At 42.7% G+C, this 21,286-nt stretch overlaps 1 protein-coding gene across 7 annotated transcripts in view; it reads left to right on the plus strand.

Moving 5' to 3' along the window:
* Positions 1-20,446, plus strand: part of LOC140551149 (RNA binding protein fox-1 homolog 3-like) — a 199,627-nt gene extending 179,181 nt beyond the window's left edge. For 6 of the 7 annotated variants that reach the window (XM_072674518.1, XM_072674519.1, XM_072674522.1 and 3 more), the window contains one exon: positions 6,515-6,596. In XM_072674518.1, the coding sequence (XP_072530619.1) occupies positions 6,515-6,559 (45 nt within the window). In that variant the 3' untranslated portion in view covers positions 6,560-6,596. Of the gene's footprint in view, positions 1-6,514; positions 6,597-17,331 lie in introns of those variants that run through there. The other variant, XM_072674520.1, reaches the window with a different exon arrangement.
* The last annotated feature ends 840 nt before the right edge of the window (positions 20,447-21,286 follow it).

Raw genomic sequence — 21,286 nt, forward strand, 5'->3', positions numbered from 1 at the left:
ATTAAAATCTGACCTTTTGCGATCGGATCCAAACCACATTTACAGGTGGTTTCAAATTTACTTCAAATGTAACTTTTTCCAATCATATCCAAACATGTGTAAGTGGTTTCAGATCAGATTTGTTCACAATGTTTTCAAATTACATTTGAAGATCTGATTTAAATCAGACCTATTCCAATCGGACAGTGACGATATCCATACATATTGGCCGTACAGCCCCAGGTCTGTTCAAACACTTCTGATTGTTCACCTGTAAAATGCCGTGGAGCTGGACAGAGCTGGACAGAGCTGGACAGTAACAGGAATTTTACACAGATACGAACAAGCCCATGCCTAAATATAAACGCATCACATTCTGCCTGCCATGCACATTTACTGTTGGAGTAAACCATTTGCATGTGGTCTGCTGTGCCTTTAGCGCCCCCTTCTGGATTACAGTGGACTTTCTTGAAGCAATAGAAGTGACCTCTTCATATTTACCCAGACATTTCAGTTGTACACTCTGATGTACACAATGCACCAGATTGCTCGTACTGAAGGCTTTTACTGTAACTGAAGATGTTGTACCCGCACTCCTACTCAACACACACTAACACACACTAACACACACACACACACACACACACACCCCGTCAGTTAATGTCTGTTTTTAGCTAGCGTTTGCAGCTAACATCAAAGATGAAAACGATCAGAGTGGGGAAAGCTCCTCTTTGCCTCGTCGCTGTCTTTCGGACCGGGGTTTCGGTGGGGGAGGGAAGGACGGAGGGTAAGGCGGGGGTGTTTCTATGTAGCCGAGCAGCAGTGTGCCGTGGGACGGAGGCGGGTCGATCCAGGCCGATTGGGCTAGCCTGTGACTGCAAATGAGAAACTGCAAACTTCGAGCTTTTAGCAGCGAGACTTTTGAATTTTCCCAGAGCCAGCAAAACGAGCAGCTGCTAGCTAAAAGCTTTCATTAATGAAGACGCTTCCTCCTCTAATCCTCTTTATTTGCTTAAATAAAACTCTTGCTTGTAGGACTTTTTTATATATTTATATATATATATTTATATATATCCTCTCCTTTCTGTTCCTCCTCTCCTCCTCCAAACGCTCCCTTCTACAGAGGTTGGTTTGGGACGACTCCCTCACACAAACAGACCAACAGATTTGGCCTCAAAGCCAGAAAGACTCAGGCCATGTGTGTGTTTGTTTCTGCAGGTGCTGACATGCCTGTTTTTGGAAGTGTGTGTGTGTACAGTTCACTACTGTTCAAAAGTTTGGATAATAAGTATTATTTAGGAATGGTTTTGAATGTTAGGACATAAATAAGCGGACGCTTTGACGATGATCTCAGCTTTGAGCGTCACATTAGCTGTGAGAAATCAGTGACCTGCTACTGTAATGCTCACTTTACCCTTTTTAACCTAGGACCCAATCATCTTACCTCATTTAAAACTAAGCCTCCTTTTAGTTGTAAGGGCCCTTCCCCACCTCAGTGGGCCTGCTGGTCATGCCTGAAGACGTGGCTGAAGAAGTGCGGGGAGACTGATCTCATTACCGTGGCTCTTCCAGGAGTTCAGTTTTTTAAAAAGTCATTTTATTTGATTAAATGTCTGTAAAAATGCTCAGATGTGTGTTTAGGAGTGTGTTTACCACCCTGTTATTTTACCCTGAAAGGTAAAACGCCCTCTCATTGGCTGGTTTACTCACACAGAAGCCATATAGCCGTAGCATAGCTTTGTTTTTAGCTCTGTAACAAAAACATTGAGATTATATTATATATTTTTCTGTAATTATTATTCCCAAGTCCCATAGCCACGAGGGCTGGTTCCCATAGCAACCCCTGTTCCCATAACTAGCAGAGTCTGGAGGTGATGAGCTGCTCTCCAGTATCAACAGCAACAATTTTTGCCACTAAATAGACTTTTTTTGAGTCAGATTTTTTAGACATTCTTCATCTCACCCACTGAAAATTACCATCATATTAATATTACTTTACTCCATTTCACTTTACATGGATGATCCATAGATGCTCAGAGGAGATACAGTTTACTTCACATCTGTTACATTAACTGAACTCTAAGATGAATGTAAATGACTGTCTATTAAACGTAACCCTGCACATTACCCTAATCCTAACCTTACCCCTTACCCTAAATCTAACCCTAACTAAACCTAAACCTAAACCTAAACCTAAACCTTAACCTTAACCCTAACCTTAACCCTAACCTTAACCCTAACCCTAATCCTAACCTTACCCCTTACCCTAAATCTAACCCTAACTAAACCTAAACCTAAACCTAAACCTAAACCTTAACCTTAACCCTAACCTTAACCCTAACCTTAACCCTAACCCTAATCCTAATCTTAATCCTAACCCTAACCTAACCTAAACTAACCCTAACCCTAATCCTAACCTTACCCCTTACCCTAAACCTAACCCTAACTAAACCTAAACCTAAACCTAAACCTTAACCTTAACCCTAACCCTAACCCTAACCCTAACCCTAATCTTAATCCTAACCCTAACCCTAACCCTAACCCTAACCTAACCCTAACCCTAATCCTAACCTTACCCCTTACCCTAAACCTAACCCTAACCCTAACCCTAACCCTAACCCTAACCTTACCCCTTACCCTAAACCTAACCCTAACTAAACCTAAACCTAAACCTAAACCTTAACCTTAACCTTAACCCTAACCCTAACCCTAACCCTAATCCTAATCCTAATCCTAATCTTAATCCTAACCCTAACCCTAATTCTAATTGTAATCCTAATCCTAACCCTAGCCTAAACATTAAATCTAACTCTAACCTTAAGACTAACCTTAAGACTAATCCTAACCCTAACCCTAACCTTACCCCTAACCCTAAACCTAACCCTAACTAGACCTAAACCTTAAAACTAACCCTAATCCTAACCCTAACCTAAACCCTAACCCTATCCCTAAACTAAACCCTAATCTAAACCCTAATCCTAACCTTAAATCTAACCCTTACCTTAACCTTAACCCTTACCTTAAATCTAACCCTTACCCAAACCCTAACCCTAACCTAAGCATTAAATCTAACTCTAACCTTAAACTTTAATCTAATCCTAATCCTAACCTTATCTTAAACCTTAAGTCTAACCCTAACCCTAATCCTAACTCTTACCCTAACTCTTTAGGTTTTGGTTAGGGTAGGGTTAGGGTTTAGGCTAGGGTTAGAGTTTAGGGTTAGGGTTTAGGTAAGGGTTAGATTTAGGGTTAGGGTTAGGGTTAGGGTTAGATTTAAGGTTTAGGGTTAGGGTTAGGATTAGGGTTTAGTTTAGGGTTAGGGTTTAGGTTTAGGGTTTAGGTAAGGGAAAGATTTAAGGTTATGGTTAGGATTAGGGCTTGGTTTGAGTTTAGGTTAGGGTTAGGGTTTAGGTTAGGGTTAGGTTTAGGTAAGGGTTAGATTTAAGGTTAGGGTTAGGATTAGGGTTAGGGTTAGGGTTTAGGTCAGGTCAGGTCAGATAGCTGAATGTTAGGGGAGCTTCTATGAGGCATCTACAGTGGATCATCCAAGTAATGTGATGGTAAAAAAAAACCTTTGAACAGCATTGTGCGTGTGTGTGTGTGTGAGTGTGTGCGTGTGTGTGTGTGTGTGTGTGTGTGTGTGTGTGTGTGTGTGTGTGTTTGTTTGTGTGTGCTTTTACCATTGTATGCCTACCGCTGGGTCCTAAAGTCTGACAGCATGTTGAGAATCTGACAACCTGGAAATTAAATCTTTTAAACGAATGAATTTAATGACTTATTGACATTTAAGTGACTTCCTGACAGTCACCAGGTTACGTCACAGTGTCCTCGGACTTCTGGACCCCCCTGTCCACTGTAGGTGTGTGCATCTGACTGAGGGAGCTTCTCGATGTTGATGCAGAGGTCCTGGCTGAACGGGACGTGTCCAGATTTGCTGAGCAAAAGTCATTTGGCTCCTAATTCTTTAATCATAACTGATTAATGTCTCTGAAAGAGAACACAGAGCTTCTTCGCATCTAACAGCCATTCAGTAATGAGTTCCTCTGAGGACGTGTGTACGAAACACACACTCTGTCTTTCTGCAGAAAAGCGGCGCAGCGCCTGCTTCTCCCACTCTAGTGAAAGTTTCACCGCAGCGAGTGGGCCGTCCTAAATTAGGACAAGCTAGAAGTCAGCCTTTGAAGGATTCAGCTGTAGCCCATGGAGACGGGCCAAATAACAGTAGAGCAGCAGAGCCGTGTGTGTGTGTGTGTGTGTGTGTAAAGTGTACCTGTGTTTGAGTGTGTGACTGTGGTAGCTAAAGTATCTCAGCATGTACAGTACATGAAACCCAGAGCCAGCAAGGTCGGGACCCTTCAGTCTTACTTAAAAGAGAATATTCAGACCAGGCTGCTTTGAAATCTGGCCTTGGCCAATCCTTGTGGTTCCTGGTGGTTCCTGAAGGCTCCAGAACTCTTCCCCCCCCAAGGAGAAACCCCCAAATCAGCATTTTTGAAAGTTACTTAAATAAATACGAGAAGTCTGACTCACGCCAGTGGACAAATGTCCACATTAGAGTCTTTGGCCGAGCTGCAGTTCTGGTGCACGGCTCTCAGCAGGTCTCAGAGGAAGAGATGTCTGAGGGCAGCAGGACATTCCTGAGGGGATTAATGTGAGATTGGGAACACAGCCAGGTTCCTCTCTGCATCCACATCAAAGAAAAGTCAGCAACTTTGCCTTTCACGCTCACACACGCGTGATCAGTACGCACACAGGGCTTGACAAAAGTTTAAGGACGGCTAGCAAGTGAAAAAGCGCTTTGCAGGACCAGGACTGGCATGGACAGGAATCTTGGGTGGTCCGATCATTTGGACAACTCAGCTGAGCAGCTTGTTTTTAACGTTAAATTACGGTGAAACTGTAGTAGTGGGTTTTTTTAGGGCTGTTCTCTGCCAGAACCAGTAGGGGGCGCTTGTGATTTACAGTACAGGGTCTCCAGGGAGTAAAATGAACTGTGAAAAGCCTGCCTCGTTTATTCTAAGACCTCCCCTGACAGCAATTGGTCCTAATCAATGCTTTGTTTGTTTTGAGGCATCCCCTGACTCTGACTGGCCCTAGTCACTGCCTCGTTTGTTCTGAGACCTTTGCCTTAACAGTAATTGGTCCAGATTGTTGCTGCCTTGTTTGTGCCAAAACCTTCCCCGACCGTGATTGGTCCATTCTGAGACGTTTCCCTGACTGTGATTGGTCCTAATCACTGTTTTGTTTGTTTTGAGGCATCTCCCTGCCTCGTTTGTTTTAAGACCTCCCTCTGACTGTGAGTGGTCCTAATCACAGCCTTGGTTCTTGCCCCTGACTGCCTCGTTTGTTCCAGAACCTCCCTGCTATCTATGTTTGGGCCTAGTCAGTGCCTCACTTCTTCATGAGACTTCCCTAGGTATCTAGGACCTAGTCACTGCCTCATTTATTCTAAGACCTCCCCTGACAGCAATTGGTCCTAATCACTGTTTTGTTTGTTTTGAGGCATCTCCCTGACTCTGACTGGTCCTAGTCACTGCCTCGACCTCCCTCTGACTGTAATTGGTCCTAATTACAGCCTTAGTTCTTACCCCTGACTGCCTCATGTGTTCCAGAACCTCCCTGCTGCCTATGTTTGGTCCTAATTACTGCCTCATTTGTTCTGAGACCTCTGCCTTAACAGCAATTTGGTCCTGATAGTCACTGACTTGATTGGGGCAAAAAAAAAAACAACTGTGATTGGTCTATTCTGAGACTTCCCCCCGACTGTGATAGGTCCTAATCACTGCCATGGTTCTTCTGAGACCTCACCCTGACTGCCTCATTTCTTCCAAAACCTCCCTGCTACCCATGATTAGTCCTAATCACTGCCTCACTTGTTCTTCAGACCTCCCTATAACTATGACCAGTCCTAATCACTGTCTCAGTTCTTTAGAGACCTCCCTCTGCATGTGATTGGTCCTAATCACTGCCTCAGTTGTTCCGAGAATCCCCCCCACCATTGCATTTGGCCCCAATGACTGCCTCGTTCGTTCGGAGACCTCCCTCTGACTGTGATTGGTTCTAATGCCTGATTTAGTTTGCTTTAATTTGACCAATTAATCAATAAATCCATCCGCTGATCTGTCTTTCCACAACATACAGCGCATCCCTAAAACGCTGCTGAAGTTGGCCCCTTATTTGCCAGCTTGGAATTGAAATTTTCTGTTCTACCTCAAATGGTGCAGAAGGTTCAGGTACCACAATGTAACGGCAACACCATTAAATAAACCCTCAATAGAAGGACAGGTGTCTACAAACTTTTGTCAAGCAGCGTGCACCCACTCTCCCTGTCCCAGAATAACAGGAAACACACAAAAGCACACACAACTCATGGCCTATGATCTTACTGGAGAAAATTGAGGGAAACTTGTGGCCCCCCGTTCCCCCTGCCACTCAGGGCGCGAAGGATGGAGCGAGGGAGGAGGAAGGAGAGGTACGAGCGGAGCTTTCCTCCATCACTCTGACTGCTGCCTTCTTTTCATCTTTGATGTTGCAGGCTAGCCTCTACCGCGGAGCGTACAGTCGCTTCACCCCCTACTAAAGCAGAGACTTTACCCAGCAAACACACAACGACGACACTAAACTAGAGCGAGCGAAACCCTCCCGACCAAGTGCTTCCGGGTCGCCGTGGCGATCTCAGCTAAACACCGCTACCACACCGTCCCATCACACGTTCATCCACCAGCGAACCTTCCTATTGTGTTTATATTGTATTGTGTTGGGGTGGGGGTGGGGGGTAGTGGGTTGGATGGGTAATATGATGTCAGTTTTCTTGATTGATTGTTTGGTTTGATTGTTTTTGAGTGAGAAACTCAGATCAGTGCTAAAAACACTCGAGCTACGCAAATAATAAACACAAATATATATATTATAATATATAAACTCACAAAATGCTTAACTGAGATTTAAAATACAACATAATTAATAAATAAAGACAACAAAAAAATATATAAATATAAATAATGAAAACAAGATAAAAACAGATCATATCAAAATTGTTATATATTACATAATATTTAAATATAATACATCAGCCATAACATTAACACCACCTCCTTGCTCCTTCACTCACTGTCCTCTATCCTATCAGCTCCACTGACCGTACAGCAGTACTGTATACCTCTATAAGTCCAGACTATGTCCATCTGTTTCTCTGCAGACTCTGTTCTCAGTGCTCAGGTCCCCACAGGACGGACCACCACAGAGCAGACTGTAGTGTTTGGGTAGTGGGTGGGTGGGTCAGTCAGTCATTCTCAGCACTGACAGTAGTGACACTGATTGACATGCTGGTGAGTGGCGAGCCTGTTAGTAGTAGTGTGTGTTGCTCTGCTGTGTCTGATCCACTCGTACCACCACCCAAATACTACAGTCTGCTCTGTGGTGGTCCGTCCTGTGGGGTCCTGAGAACTGAAGAACCAACAGGGTGAGAGGAGGAGACTGAGAAATAAAGAGAATCTGCAGAGAAACAGATGCAGACACAGCCTGGACTTCAGTGTACGGTCAGTGTGGTCAGTGGAGCTGACAGGATAGAGGACAGTGAGTGAAGGAGCGTGGGGGTGGTGTTAATGTTATGGCTGATGGATGTACAGTATATCAGGATCATTTTCCAAGGTAAAGTAACCGTTGGTAAGGAAAACACAAGCAAGCAAAACAACAACAAATACGGGCATTAATCGTTTGCTTTGTGGGCATCAGTCAAGCTAGGGTTCAGGAGGCCGTGGCTCCTGATTGTTGGCAGAAGGTCTGAGGAGGCTGAGGAGCTTATGCTTATAAAGCTTTGAAATTTGCCTCACCTGGAATTTTCACCCATTAGGTTCAGATGTTAGAGGAGAGTGTGATCCTCTGCTGAGGGTTTTACTGCTGTCTATGCATCCTGTCACATAAGCAGGAGGGTTCGGTATAATCCTCGTATATAATAACACATAAGGTTTACCTCTGAAAGACTTTCAGGCTCGTAACGGCGTTTATGCAGCTGTGCAGGAGGCAGATGTTCAGCAGATGTTCAAGTGAACAGTCAACGAACAGCATTACTCAAGTGACATCACACAAACCTCACGGTGACCTCACCAGTTTCCATTTGTGTACATATGTGTGCATTTATATATTCACACATGGCCTGTCAAAAGTTTGGGGACATTTAGTGGGCCGTTTGCCAATGATTTAACATACTAAGATCTCAAAAAAAAAGAAGATCAGCTGACGAGAGGAATGAAGTGGGTGGATAAATCCAATCCCAGCAGCTGTTGTGTCCCTTTTCTGTGATGTCCATCAAACGTTCCAGATGTTTTTAATGCCATTGGAGTCTTCCATTGTCTTACAGTGGATGGTTCTTTAGAGAAGCAATTTCGTAAATGAGATATGTGGGTGCGAAGAACCTTTTACACCTTTACATAATGGCCTTTAAATGGTTCTGTAGACCATTTTTCCATCTGTTTCAGACATGGTTTCTGGAGCGTGGAAGACAAAAGTGGTTCCTCTGTAACATCTCAAAAGGAACCCTAAATGGAACCTGGTTTTAAGAGTTCTTGGACAACACTATGTTCTCCTACCACTCCTACCTCCTACCAGCATGTTTAAACCAGTGAGGCTCTGATCCAAACCAGTGTATCTGATCTAGGCCTATTGAAATGATCGTGACCCCCCCCCCCCCCAAAAAAAAAGTATATGATATGTAACCGAAACCTCCCAGCAGATCAAAACTCTTATTAATAATAGGTTAGTCAGTTTGCATTGGTGGAAGGCAGGCTAGGTGGGTTCCAGGTGGGCATGGACTCTGAGAGACCACCATAATCTCACAAGGTTTCCCATATAGCCCCCATACACATGCAGTGTTCAACAGTGAACAGCAGATTTGACCCATGTTCAACCTCTCCTGGACCCATCACTGACCCTACTGGGACCCAGGTGGGCGTCCATATGTGGGGCCAACATGGAACCCATAGACAAAATTTGGGCTACGTGTACAGGCCCCACACGGGCATGTTATCTGGGTTTGAAAGGGGGTCCTTTAATGACTTCTAATGATATAGAACCATGACAACTTAAAGAACCGTACTGACCGCTTAAACTGCCCAGTCAAATACAATGAAGACCTCTTGTAGATGTTTTAGGTAAGAACCTTTTTGAATGGTTCTACGTAGCACCAAAAAAGGTTCCAATTATCCAAATATCAAGACAGATCAGTATCAGCTCGGGTCGGATCGGAATCAAGACAGCCCTAATTGAAGCTGCTAGGAATGCATTGGAAATATGATTTTCCAAAGAAGACATTGTATCCCCAAACCTTTGATGAGTGGTGTGTGTGTGTGTGTGTTAGCTGATCTAATGTAGTCTTGATTAGAAGGGTCTGCAGTAGAGTACATGCACACATAATGGTGAATCGATGAGAGGCCACACCCCCCACTGTTCCCACACGACCCTGGCTTCTCATTTAATTAGCTCTTAAATCTTAACGAGGCCATCAATGCAGCGAAACCACTCAGTGGAGCAAGAGTCCTGCAAAATGACCTGCTCTCCTCAGCACACCTGGATCAAACTGGATCAAACAGGATCACATGATGTTGACAGGTGGATGAATGTAGGTATTTCCATAATTCCATTAGCTTCCATTGATCACATTGATCAAAGCCTTGTTCAGTCAGTGTTGATAATGTAGGGTTATTTCAGAAGTGCTGTTTACTACTTATACCTGCTTTAGATCAAAGGGGTTCATCACAGCCTTTACTATAAATAGTCTCTTAGAGATTTGTTTGTTTGTCTGGCTTTTTTTGCTAACAGCGGTAAATGACTTTCCCCTATTCTCATATTCAGCTCTGTAGAGTTTTTCCCAGCATCTCAGTATAGACATTGGAAAGACGTTGGATTGTAATGTTTGATTTGACATTTTAGATGAAAACAAAGATCGACACCAAAAACCAAGGTTGTGCGAACGTTGAATTCCAGTTGGGAAATCAAAGTTGCCATCAAAAACAACATTGGTTTAACATCAAGATCCAACGTTAGAGAGACATTAAATATTATTTGGAAATCAAAGTCACTCATCTGTCAAAAACCAACATTGGGTTGACATCAAGCTCCAACATTAGATAGACGTTACATTTCGGTTGGGAATCAAAGTGACATTATTATTAAAAACAACATTGGTTTGACATCAAGATCCAACATTAGATAAACATTGAATATTATTTGTAAATGAAAGTTACATATCTGCCCATAACCAACATTGGGCTGACTTCAAGATCCAACGTTAGACAGACGTTAGATTTTGGTTGGAAATCAAAGTCACATTACCATCAAAAACAAACCAACATTTGGTTGACATAAAGCTCCAACATTACATTGACGTTGAATATTAATTGGAAATCAAAGTAACATAACCGTCAAAGACAACATCAGGGTCGTTAGTAGTTAGATGTTGTCCTGACATTGAATCTTGGTCACCCGGATCACGACCTACATTCAACCACATATCAATGTCTATAGATGTCGGTGGCCAGCTGAGTTCTTGCGAGCTCCAGCCTTACTTACTAATATTTAATCTTGTACTGTCCTGCCCAGAACCCACCAAGTCTTATCCAGGTTCCCCCAAACGCAGCTAGAATGGGTAATGGTGTTGAGTTTTGCTGAGTTTTCAGTGTTTATAAATAATAAACAATCCACAAAGACCCCTACATTCTGCCCCCGGTAAACCTTTATTTGATCAAACGACTTCTACAGGCTCTGAGCCTTACCTCTAATGATCTCCGGGGGTAAAACGTCCAGCAGGACCCAAACACTGCTTCAGAAGGTTTTAGTCTGTATCTTTACTCTGAAACTGTATTCCTAACATCCCTGTGGAGACAAACATAGAGTGCATCAGAATTAAAGTATCCAAGCTCTCCGAGCTGCTGGTCCACCAGCAGATGCTCTGTTAGAAAAGAAAATGTTGCATCTGATCCAGCTCTACAGAAATACGCTACAGGCCAAACGTCTGGGACCAACACCTACTTTTTTAGAAGCAAAGATGAAAATGTGAGTTTGTAGAAGATAACTGAGAGTAAGAACGGAGAGGTTTGGGCTAAATGTGTCCAGAAGAAGAAGGTCAGCCTCAGTGAGCTGAGATCTTGCTGAGGTCTACTAAATTTCTAATGAGATCCACCTGATTCTCCAATTCTGAAGCTTCTGAAGGCTTCGTCTACTCACTCATGGTTGTAGTAGGAGTCTGGATATCTCAGCAGGTCACAATCAGGTTATATTTAGATATACCTCAAAGTTCTGGATTTTGAGATATTAAGATTAAAATTATTTATTTGTTAAAAAGAAATTGGACGTGACGTTAACAGAAGCTTGGGAGGAGGAACATACCAAAAAACTCTTCTCTAAAACTCTATCACGACCTTCCACATCCTACAGTAAAGTTTTCTCACCACCCCGTCACCTCCCTTTAACTCACTCATATCTCTTAATCGTAGCTCCACTTTTCAGAGGGGTCTGGTCTTCTAGCTCAAAACGAGAGCTACCAGAATTCTAGTCCAAAGTTTTTTGAGGTCCATCCCTCTTCCAGTCTTCTCCCATTTTAACGGTTCGTGTCTAATGTCAATACAGTGAGATAATTTCACTTGCTAACATTGCAGCTAAAAAGAAGTTAAACGTAATGAAAAAAGTCTAGAAATAAGAAACATGAGGTAAGAAATTAGCATTATTACAGTTACAGTTACAGTGTAATATTCTGGAAAAGCTTCTTTGGGTAAGCGAGATGTGGAGTAGAGAGATTGCTGGGAATTTTTAAATATACTTATGAAGTTTGAACAAATTATAATTAGATAAAATAAAAAGGTCATTTCTCTTAAGCTTTTTTTTTGCTTCAAATCATAAAACCCTTTTGCGATCACAACTTTCTTAAAGAATAAATTAAGTAAAAATGAATTATAAAGTTTTGAGCACTACAGTGTCACTCTGTCTCTCGGATTGTATATTTTTAATGTTATTTGGGGGGAAAAGCCTTGAATTTATTTCAATTTCAATTCACAATTTCATTATGTTTCAGTTGTGTACAAGATATCCACAGTTCTGTTACAATACTAAATGTTGATGTCATTTTATTAGGGAGGAAATGATGTCGGGGACAGTGGGGCACAACCTCGAGTATTTTAGTTTTTGCCAAATTAAAGAAAAAAAATAAGTCTGGTAAATCCATGAAAATACAATAAATACAAAAAAATTATAATTCATAACTTAACACCACAAAGTAGAACAGCAAATATTGTCTATCTGGGTGTCTTACGCCAGGTTCACACTACACAGTTTTAGCCTAGATTTTTGAGCTGTCGATAAAAGCCTCGGGTCGGAGGCAGTTCGGCATTTGCTCGACGCTGGCTCGGCACTGGCTCGGCACTGGCTCGGCACTGGCTCGGCACTGGCTCGGCACTGGCTCGGCACTGGCTCGGCACTGGCTCGCTACAAACAAACCGCTAAAAGGCATTTTGAGAGCTCGCCAACCAATCGCTGATGTCTCGCAACCCCAGCCGACCTGGACCTGTCGGCGACTGTAAATCCGGTAGTGCAGTGACTAGCTGCTTCCATGTGCCGTGTAAACCTGGCATGAGGTTTAACAGTGAGTGAAACTACCTCCATCATGTTTAACAGGGAGGTTCGAATAACATAGGAGTGAATGCTGTGAATGACTTCAGCAGACTTCAGGGTGAATCTCGAGACGTATTCGCACGATTTCTGCGAACATGTGCAGGTGATATGTGCAGGTTGCTATGGGAACACAAGCAGGTCACCCAAACCAGATTCTACTGGAACCTTTTTTAACAGAATCAGAAATTCATGCTAATTTTAACCCTGCTATTTTAGGCTGTGCCCCCTTAGCATTACATTTAGTGTGTTCTGAGTTTAAGAGCTATGTTTATAGGAGTCATACCAGGAAATCCATGACTTTTTTTATTATATACTGTATATAAACACAAACAATCTATATAAGTACTAATTCCTTGAGGGCAGCTCCGCATCCACTCTGAGCCTTCTGTAGTCCGTCCGTTCCTGCACATCTGAGCATCACATATAATATATGAGCTTTTTTATTAAAGCTGCTACATATCTAGCCATGGATTAAAAAAAAAATGGAAATATGTTCAATTTTAGTGTTTTATTTTGTTATTTATTTTTTTATCGTTATAGACAACTATAGATTTCTTTACAGTTTACTGTTTACCGTACAAATAACCAGCAAACGGGTTACTTACATTTTCAGCGTTTTCCTCAGTAGATCCGTACTGAAACAATCCCTCGCTTGAGATATCTGTATAAACATAAACATACATATATAAATATATATATATAAACATATATGTATACATATCAGCACAGATATAACGTTTATCTATTAATCACTGACTGTGTACAAACTCTCTGGGTCTACGGTAAAGCCCTGTGGTGATGCAGGCGACCTTGTTTACTTCACTATCAAAGAAAGCAAAAAGAAGACAAGCAAAAAATAAAAAGATATATATAAAAACATATATAGATATATATAAAGTTATGTAATTTGTATATAGAGGTACATGTACATGTACATGCTGCATATAATGCTGACTCTACTACTAGCTGTTTTCTATGTCTGTATGGATCAGTGGACTCTCCCTGTCTGGGTCCACACTCAGTATTCTGTATTCTTTAAAACAAATGTACATTTTTTAAATAATTATTATTTTTGGGTTGCCATTGTTCTTGTTGTGGAGAATATCTAATGACCCAATGGACCGGTGCATCATCTTGTAAATGAGAAGCATTTCCTTGACATTTTTTTTAATCTGTGTGTATATATACGTATACTGTTCACTTACTTTAACCACAGGTGTGAACTGAGTGAATTTTAGGCCTAAAGTCCATCGAGGTCCTTCGTCAGAAATGCCAGTTGATTCGAACCATGGCGCGTTATTCCATATATTTCCATATGTGAGCTACATGTTCTGTATGTTTCATCTTGTTTGGTTGAACTCACTTTATTATTTTATTATTTTTTTATATATATATTTGTTGGTTTGTTGACCTGAACTATACTTGGTGTTTCTATGTGTCTCATATAAAAGTAAACTCTGGTTGGTTTCAGTGTCTGAATAAAAAAAAAAAAAAAAGATTAACATATTATACACGCCTCTTCAATAGTAGTACTAATAATAGTAATAGATGGTTCCAGAAATGGTATTTGGTCCCCATTGAGGGGGGCATGGGGTGTTAAAAAAAACCTCAATGGGGACCAAATACCATTTCTGGAACCATCAAATATAACTTGTCACATTACTGGTCACATAGCTGAAAATCATTCAGAGTAATCCCCACATCTCCACGTGTCACATCTGCAGTATATGCAAAAAAGGGGGCTTCCAAGGGTTCTTTAGTAAAGGCAATGATGTATACACAGAACCACGGCCCCTCAAAGAACCCTTTGGATGCTTCAATGGGGCTTTACCTGGTTAAAGGGTTCACTGCTATGGTGGGAAAACGTTTTTGTAGATGGTTGTAGCAAAGAAACGGGTTCCACTATATATTAGTAGCATCAAGAACCCAAGAACCCAAGAATCCAGAACCTTTGTTGCTTAGACTGCAGAAGCTCATCTAGTCACTGAGAGCCTTTCCAACAGCGATGCAGAGGTGGAGTCAACAAAGAACTGCTGGAAACTCGTTGGACGTAATTCTCAACCCCTCATGCGTCTCAGTGGGAGAGCGATGGGGGACTAGAGGTATTTAGTGGATAGAAGTTATTGATTAGGGCTGTGTTCACATTTGTAGTTCTTTACACTGTATGAAAATACGAAAGTATTGGGACACACCTCTTAACCATTGAATTCAGGTGTCTAAATCCATCCCATTGTTGCAGGTGTGTAAAATCCAGCCTCTAGTCCTGCAGTCTGCCTTTCTCACACACATTCTGAATGTTCTGAAGAGCTCACTGAACTCCAGAGTGGTTCTGTATGTAATAGGAGACACCGCTGCACCAACAACAACAAGTCAGCTGGTGAAATTTAGACCTTCCCTCCTAGATCTTCCTCCATCAGCTGTGAGTGGTGTTATTATTGAACAGTGGAAGAGTTTAGGAGGAACAGCTCACAGAGAGCAGCTCAGTCACCGAGTGTCTGTCAGACCACGTAAAGTTACAGAGCGGGGTCAGGGCCGAGTGCTGAGCTCAGAGCAGAGTGCAGAAAAGCCTCCAACTGACTCAATAACTGCAGCAGAGCTCCAGACCTGCTGCTGCTGCTGGTAGAGCTTAGAGCAAAGGGGGACCAGCTCCAGATTAATAATGCCTATGGGTTTAGAATAGGATGTTATATAAAAGCTCCAATATATGTATCGTGTAGGCGTCCCAATACTTTTGTCAATATAGTGTATTACATGGTGGTTTACTACCAATGCGAAAAAAAAAAAAACATTAAACAGTTTGGCTTGTCATGGTTCTGTAGAAAACCACTGTCTTTACCAAAGCACCCTTGAAGAACCATTGTTCTATGAGCAGCGGTCCGGAGTCCGTGGCTTTTTTTGGCTTCCCTCTGTTGTGCCTCAAGTTCAGAGTGACACTTTCCATCTATGAATGGTGAAGGCTCATGTATTTGTGAGTATTGTGATGAATTATGACCCAAAAAAAACACAACTTTAAAAATGACAAAAGTATTGGGACGCCTACACATTCCACCTACAGGAGCTAATGCAGCCGCTCAAAGCACCAAAGATGAGCTGGTTAAGTACGGCAGCGGCCCACTTTAATTAGAGAAGACAAGCTTCTCTCCGAAGTGAAATATTTCCACCGTCTTCTCAGCCTTTCTTTTCTGAGCTCCTCCACGAGGAGAGCATTCCGATCACTCCTCATCCATCCATCACACAGCCTCGCATTATGTGCTTTTAACATCCCCGCGGGCTGCTTTGCATGAAAATGATGGAGAGAGAGAAGAAGAGGAGGCATGTCCCCGGCAGCGGTGGTATTATACAGTGCTGAAGACTGGAGGCAGCATGCAGAGAATACATTTGACTCTTTAATGTCTAGCGGTGACCATGGAGCCCCTGCTGAGCTCGCTCTTACAGTGATCACTTGGTCCAGCTGGACTCTGGTGCAGCTGCATAGTCCGTTGAGAAGGTCAGCTGAACATTTGTGAGGGTTTTTGTACCACACCTCATTTCTGCAAAGATTCGGGAGGAGGTTGCAAGGTTGAGAGTGGGGAGAACACAGAAGCCAAGACATTTGGGCTGGAGATCGGGATCTGGAAAGGAAGCCAGTCCCACCTCCAGTGGAGCCAAGAATGACAGATGACAGGGTTTAAAGTGAGGGAGGTGATGGGGTTGTGCCAGACCCTCCATCGCCCCGTCACCTCCCTCCCTTTAAACCCTGTCATCTATCATTCCTGGCAGAGATGGTAGATATGGAGTGTATAGGATGTTAGATTAGGGAGGAGGAGCATCAGGCATGTTTCGGACCTCTAGGTGGTGTTATGTCAGAACTTCCTTTTGGTCCCACCTCCACCTGTCTCCTCCTTTTCTTCCATCACTCACCCCACCAATAGGGGGGCCTGGCTTCACGCACCAAGCACAGGGAAGTTGACCCCTGTTGAGTCCACCCCTCAGACCCCTCCACAATCCTCCTCTGGGTCTACAGAGTCTACACCAGCCAATCATCGCTTAAATAAAAAGGGTTCGTTACTGTGCCTTTAAGATCGATATATGAAAATAAGCTTTGCTCTGATTGGCTTCCCTCTGTTGTACCTCAAGTTCGGAGAGAAACTTTCCATCTATGAATGTTGAAGGCTCATGTATTTGTAAGTATTGTGAAGAATTATGACCCAAAAAAACCTACAACTGTGACAAAAGTATTGGGACGCCTACACATTCCACCTACAGGAGCTAATGCAGCCGCTCAAAGCACCAAAGATGAGCTGGTTAAGTACGGCAGCGGCCCACTTTAATTAGAGAAGACAAGCTGCTCTGTAATTTTACGTGGTCTGACAGACACTCGGTGGCTGAGCTGCTCTCTGTGAGCTGTTCCTCCTAAACTCTTCCACTGTTCAATAATAACACCACTCACAGCTGATGGAGGAAGATCTAGGAGGGAGGAGATTTCACCAGCTGACTTGTTGTTGTTGGTGCAGCGGTGTCTCCTATTACATACAGAACCACTCTGGAGTTCAGTGAGCTCTTCAGAACCTCCCGTTCTTTCAATGAGACGATGAAACTGAATGAGACACCTGAATTCAGTGCTTATGAGGTGTGTTATGGAGTGTTGGTGCAAAAATAGCGTGAAAGTGCCTCTATAACCTCCGCTGTGGTTCTGTGTTCCCCTGTTTTCAGTAAATAGACGGAGAGAGGAGGAGTGCAGCACTTCGCAGAAGAGGACGGCGCGAGGAAAGATGAACCGAGCTCAAACGCTTTATGAAGAAACGACAAGAAACAAAAGACAGGAGGCGAGGAGCGTGTGAGGACTCAGATTCTAACATGGGCCACAGTGTGCGTGTGTGTATGTCTTTCTGTGTGTGTGTGTGTGTGTGTGTGTGTGTGTGTGTGTGTGTGTGTGTGTGTGTGGCCATCACTAGCTTCAAACAGGCGTGCAAGACTAAAGGCGGATGAGGAACCGGAGGAGAGCGAAAGAAGAACGGGGGGAAAAAAGCTAACCGGGAAGAAGGTGAAGGTGCGAGGACTCCGCCCACTTTCACAAGAACCTTTTATTTTTCTATACTTTTTGTGATCAACTCTGGTGCAGAAACACGTGTGTTTAAGTATAAATATAAATCCGTATATACATAAATCTATATCTATAAACAGTATATGAAGAGATGCATTACGTTTAGCGGAGCGGACAGCGAACAAGGCCGGCCGTCCTTCTCCCGTTTCTCTCTGTCCACTCCAACGTCATCCTCCGTCCACAAGAAGAAGGAGGTGATGTGGCCGGATCCAGCGGCCGAGGCCTCGTTTGCAAAATCCGCTTCTTGTGGGTGGAGTCTCTATGGTCTGCTGTGATTGGTCCACTTCTGTGCTGTGATGTCACTCTGTCCTGTGGTCTCACCGCTAATAGCACTCTCTGGACTTGGCGTGGCGCTCGCGGTGGAGGTGGAAGGTGGTCCTCCATTCTGCTTCTGTTTTTTTTTTTGGAGGGGGCGGTTATTCTTGAACACAGATCCAGGACCAGGTTCTTCTGCTCAATTTCAAACCTGAGAGTGAGACTGGTATCGAGGCAGATCGGTGTGAACAGGCTTGCGATGGTTGAATGGACTTGATTGTGATCCTTGAATCCATAAGATGCAGTGCCAGGTCCACTTGATGTGCCCACAACTCCGCATGGTCTGAACACCGTGATGCGACTATCGACTCTATATGGTGCAACATCAACACCAACTCCGCCTGGTGTAACGCTAACACCACATGGTGTAACCTTCATGCCCACATGGTGTAACGCTAACTCCACATGGTGTAACACCAACTCCACATGGTGTAACCTTCATGCTCACATGGTGTTACGCCAACTCCACCTGGTGTAACCTTCATGCCCACATAGTGTTACACCAACTCCACATGGTATAATGCCAACTCCACATGGTGTAACACCAACTCCACATGGTGTAACCTTCATGCCCACATGGTGTAACACTAACTCCACATGATGTAACACCAACTCCACCTGGTGTAACCTTCATGCCCACATGGTGTAACACTAACTCCACATGGTGTAACCTTCATGCTCACATGGTGTTACGCCAACTCCACCTGGTGTAACCTTCATGCCCACATGGTGTTACACCAACTCCACATGGTGTAACGCCAACTCCACATGGTGTAATGCTTACTCCACCTGATGTAACCTTCATGTCCACATAGTGTACTGTCGACTGCACATGGTGCAACCGTGAAGTCCTGCGACTTGTTACCTGCAGGACGTCACCGATCACCTCCCCACCTCCTCGCCTCCAGTCTCACAGCTTCACCGCACCAATGATCGAAGGTCTGATCCACTTCCTGTGATGTCACGACTCTCCTACTGTTCTCTGTCTCCCTGGCCAGTGTCCTGCGGTGCATTGCTGCATGGGGTGACCATCTTCCGCAGCTCATGACCAAGTCCTGTCAAGTGCTATCGATGAGGCCACTGACTCTCTTACTGCTTTCAGTCTGAACTCTTTGCAATTGCAGGGATCCAACAGATCCACCTCCTCTTTGCTGATGTCATGACTCTCTTCCTGTGCGGCCAGCGAATCACCGGCCAGCGTCCTGTGGTGTTACTCCAGGGGCAGGGGGGTGGGACGGGATGGTGCCGAAGATGACCACTGTTTCAAAAAGGTTCATCACGCTCGTCTCAGGGGCGCGGTGTGCCTCTGCAGCGCCACACTGTGGCGGAGTTAGGAACTGCGGACAGGCAAAGCGGAAACGGGCCGAGCGTCACGCAGGACCATGCTTTCCGTCTGACAATGAGGTTCCCCTGTTGTTGAGTTTACTCTCTCTTTCAACAAACCAGGTACTTCCAGTCAGTAGCAGAGGAACAGGATCAACACAAAGGATGCAAGTAGTCTAGTATTAAACCCCAGCCCCTGTTTGTTTGTTGTCACAGGACTGTCTGACACTAGGAACCATATCCACAGGTTAAAAACCCTCGTATGAAAATGCTTCCACACAGTTAACACTCTACATGCAACTGACTGTTATGATGCTGTTTGGTTACTTTTGTCAAAACTGAATTCTATATGAATATTTATGGGGGGTTGATATATATATGTCAATATATATATATATATATAAATATTTAGGGGGGTGGGGCAAATGCAAACCATGAAAAAAAATGTAAAAAAGCTGGAGTTTTATTGGGTGAACTGACTTGTAAGAGATCCTCTCCTGTGACGGTGTGTTTTAACGAGTTTCTTGAATGTATTCATAAATGTGAAGACTGTAACATTGGCTGTGTTTGTGTGTACATAAGGCATATCTGTTAAATGAGTAGCAGAGGTTGGAAGGGATTAGTGTGTGATGTGTGATATGTGTGTGTGTGTGTGTGTGTGTGTTTCTGTTCACAAACTGGTCAGGACAGCACTGTATATCCTCTTCCCCTGCATATCTCCCTCTGTAACTCAACCTTTTCCACATATCACACTTTTTGTACGCAGCTAGTCCGGCTTCAGTCAGGCCGTACGTCAGTGACAGCGCTGCAGATGATGCACCAGTGTGAACCTCGACCCTTCTCCAGTCATTCTGAGAGCTTTACAGCTAGTAGGAGTGAAATATGCAGCAGTTATTACTGTTGGTGTTCTGCGAGAGCAGGTTTTTCAAGTAACCTTAACCACCCTTAACTTTTTCTTTTTTAATTATGTCAGATTTGTGTCGAAGCTGCGTGAATGTGTAGCAGAAAATGATTAATACCAAACGTTTTTATAATTTTTTATTTATAATTTAATTTTATTTTCAGTTATTTATTTTCTTATATTGTTCTGTAGCATTAATTTATTCATATCTAATATTTATTATTGTTTTTGGAATTAATTGTGAATTATTTATTCTAATTTAAATTAAATAATTATGATTTATTTATTATTGATTATTTTCTGTAGCAGAATATTATTCATCTTCAACATTTTTTAGAATGATTTTATAATTATTGTTACTTTCCAACCAAATTTCCAACTTTCTCATTCCATTTAACTTGTTCCTATTTTTCAGATTTTTAAGGCTGTAGCAGAAATTAGTTATCAAACATATTTAAGACTAATTTTAGTACAAACGGCCATAAATTCAGTACAGCTTACTTCCCCACTAAAGAATATTAACCAAATGTAAGGTTTGATTTAAACTGAATTCATTAAATTTATTATATTTTAATAATCAAATGTTTCATTTTAATTTTGTATTTTTAATTTTCACTTATTTGTTCCTGCCATTTCCTGCCTCTGTAGAGGATATGCATTTACACATATTGTATATATTTTCACATTTTTAAGAATTAATGCCCAAACATTTCCCAACAAAGATTCCCAAACTGAAATGTTTTTCATTAAAAAAAAAACTAAAATGTGATTATAATTTTTTTTTAGTTTTATTTAGTTTTGTTATATTTAATACAATCTTCTGTTCCCAAACTTATTCTAGAATAGAATAGAATAGAATAGAATAGAATAGACATGACTTCATTAGAGTTTACCTTCAAAGTACCTGTAAGTATAAGCACCAGTATAAGCTGAGGGTAGAGTTAACATAAGCTGAAAGCCGTCTTTACAATCTAAAGGCCCTGTGTGTGTGTGTGTGTGTGTGTGTGTGTGTGTGTGTGTGTGTG

The sequence above is a fragment of the Salminus brasiliensis genome, chromosome 3 (genome assembly GCF_030463535.1).
Source record: "Salminus brasiliensis chromosome 3, fSalBra1.hap2, whole genome shotgun sequence".
Classification (NCBI taxonomy): domain Eukaryota; kingdom Metazoa; phylum Chordata; class Actinopteri; order Characiformes; family Bryconidae; genus Salminus; species Salminus brasiliensis.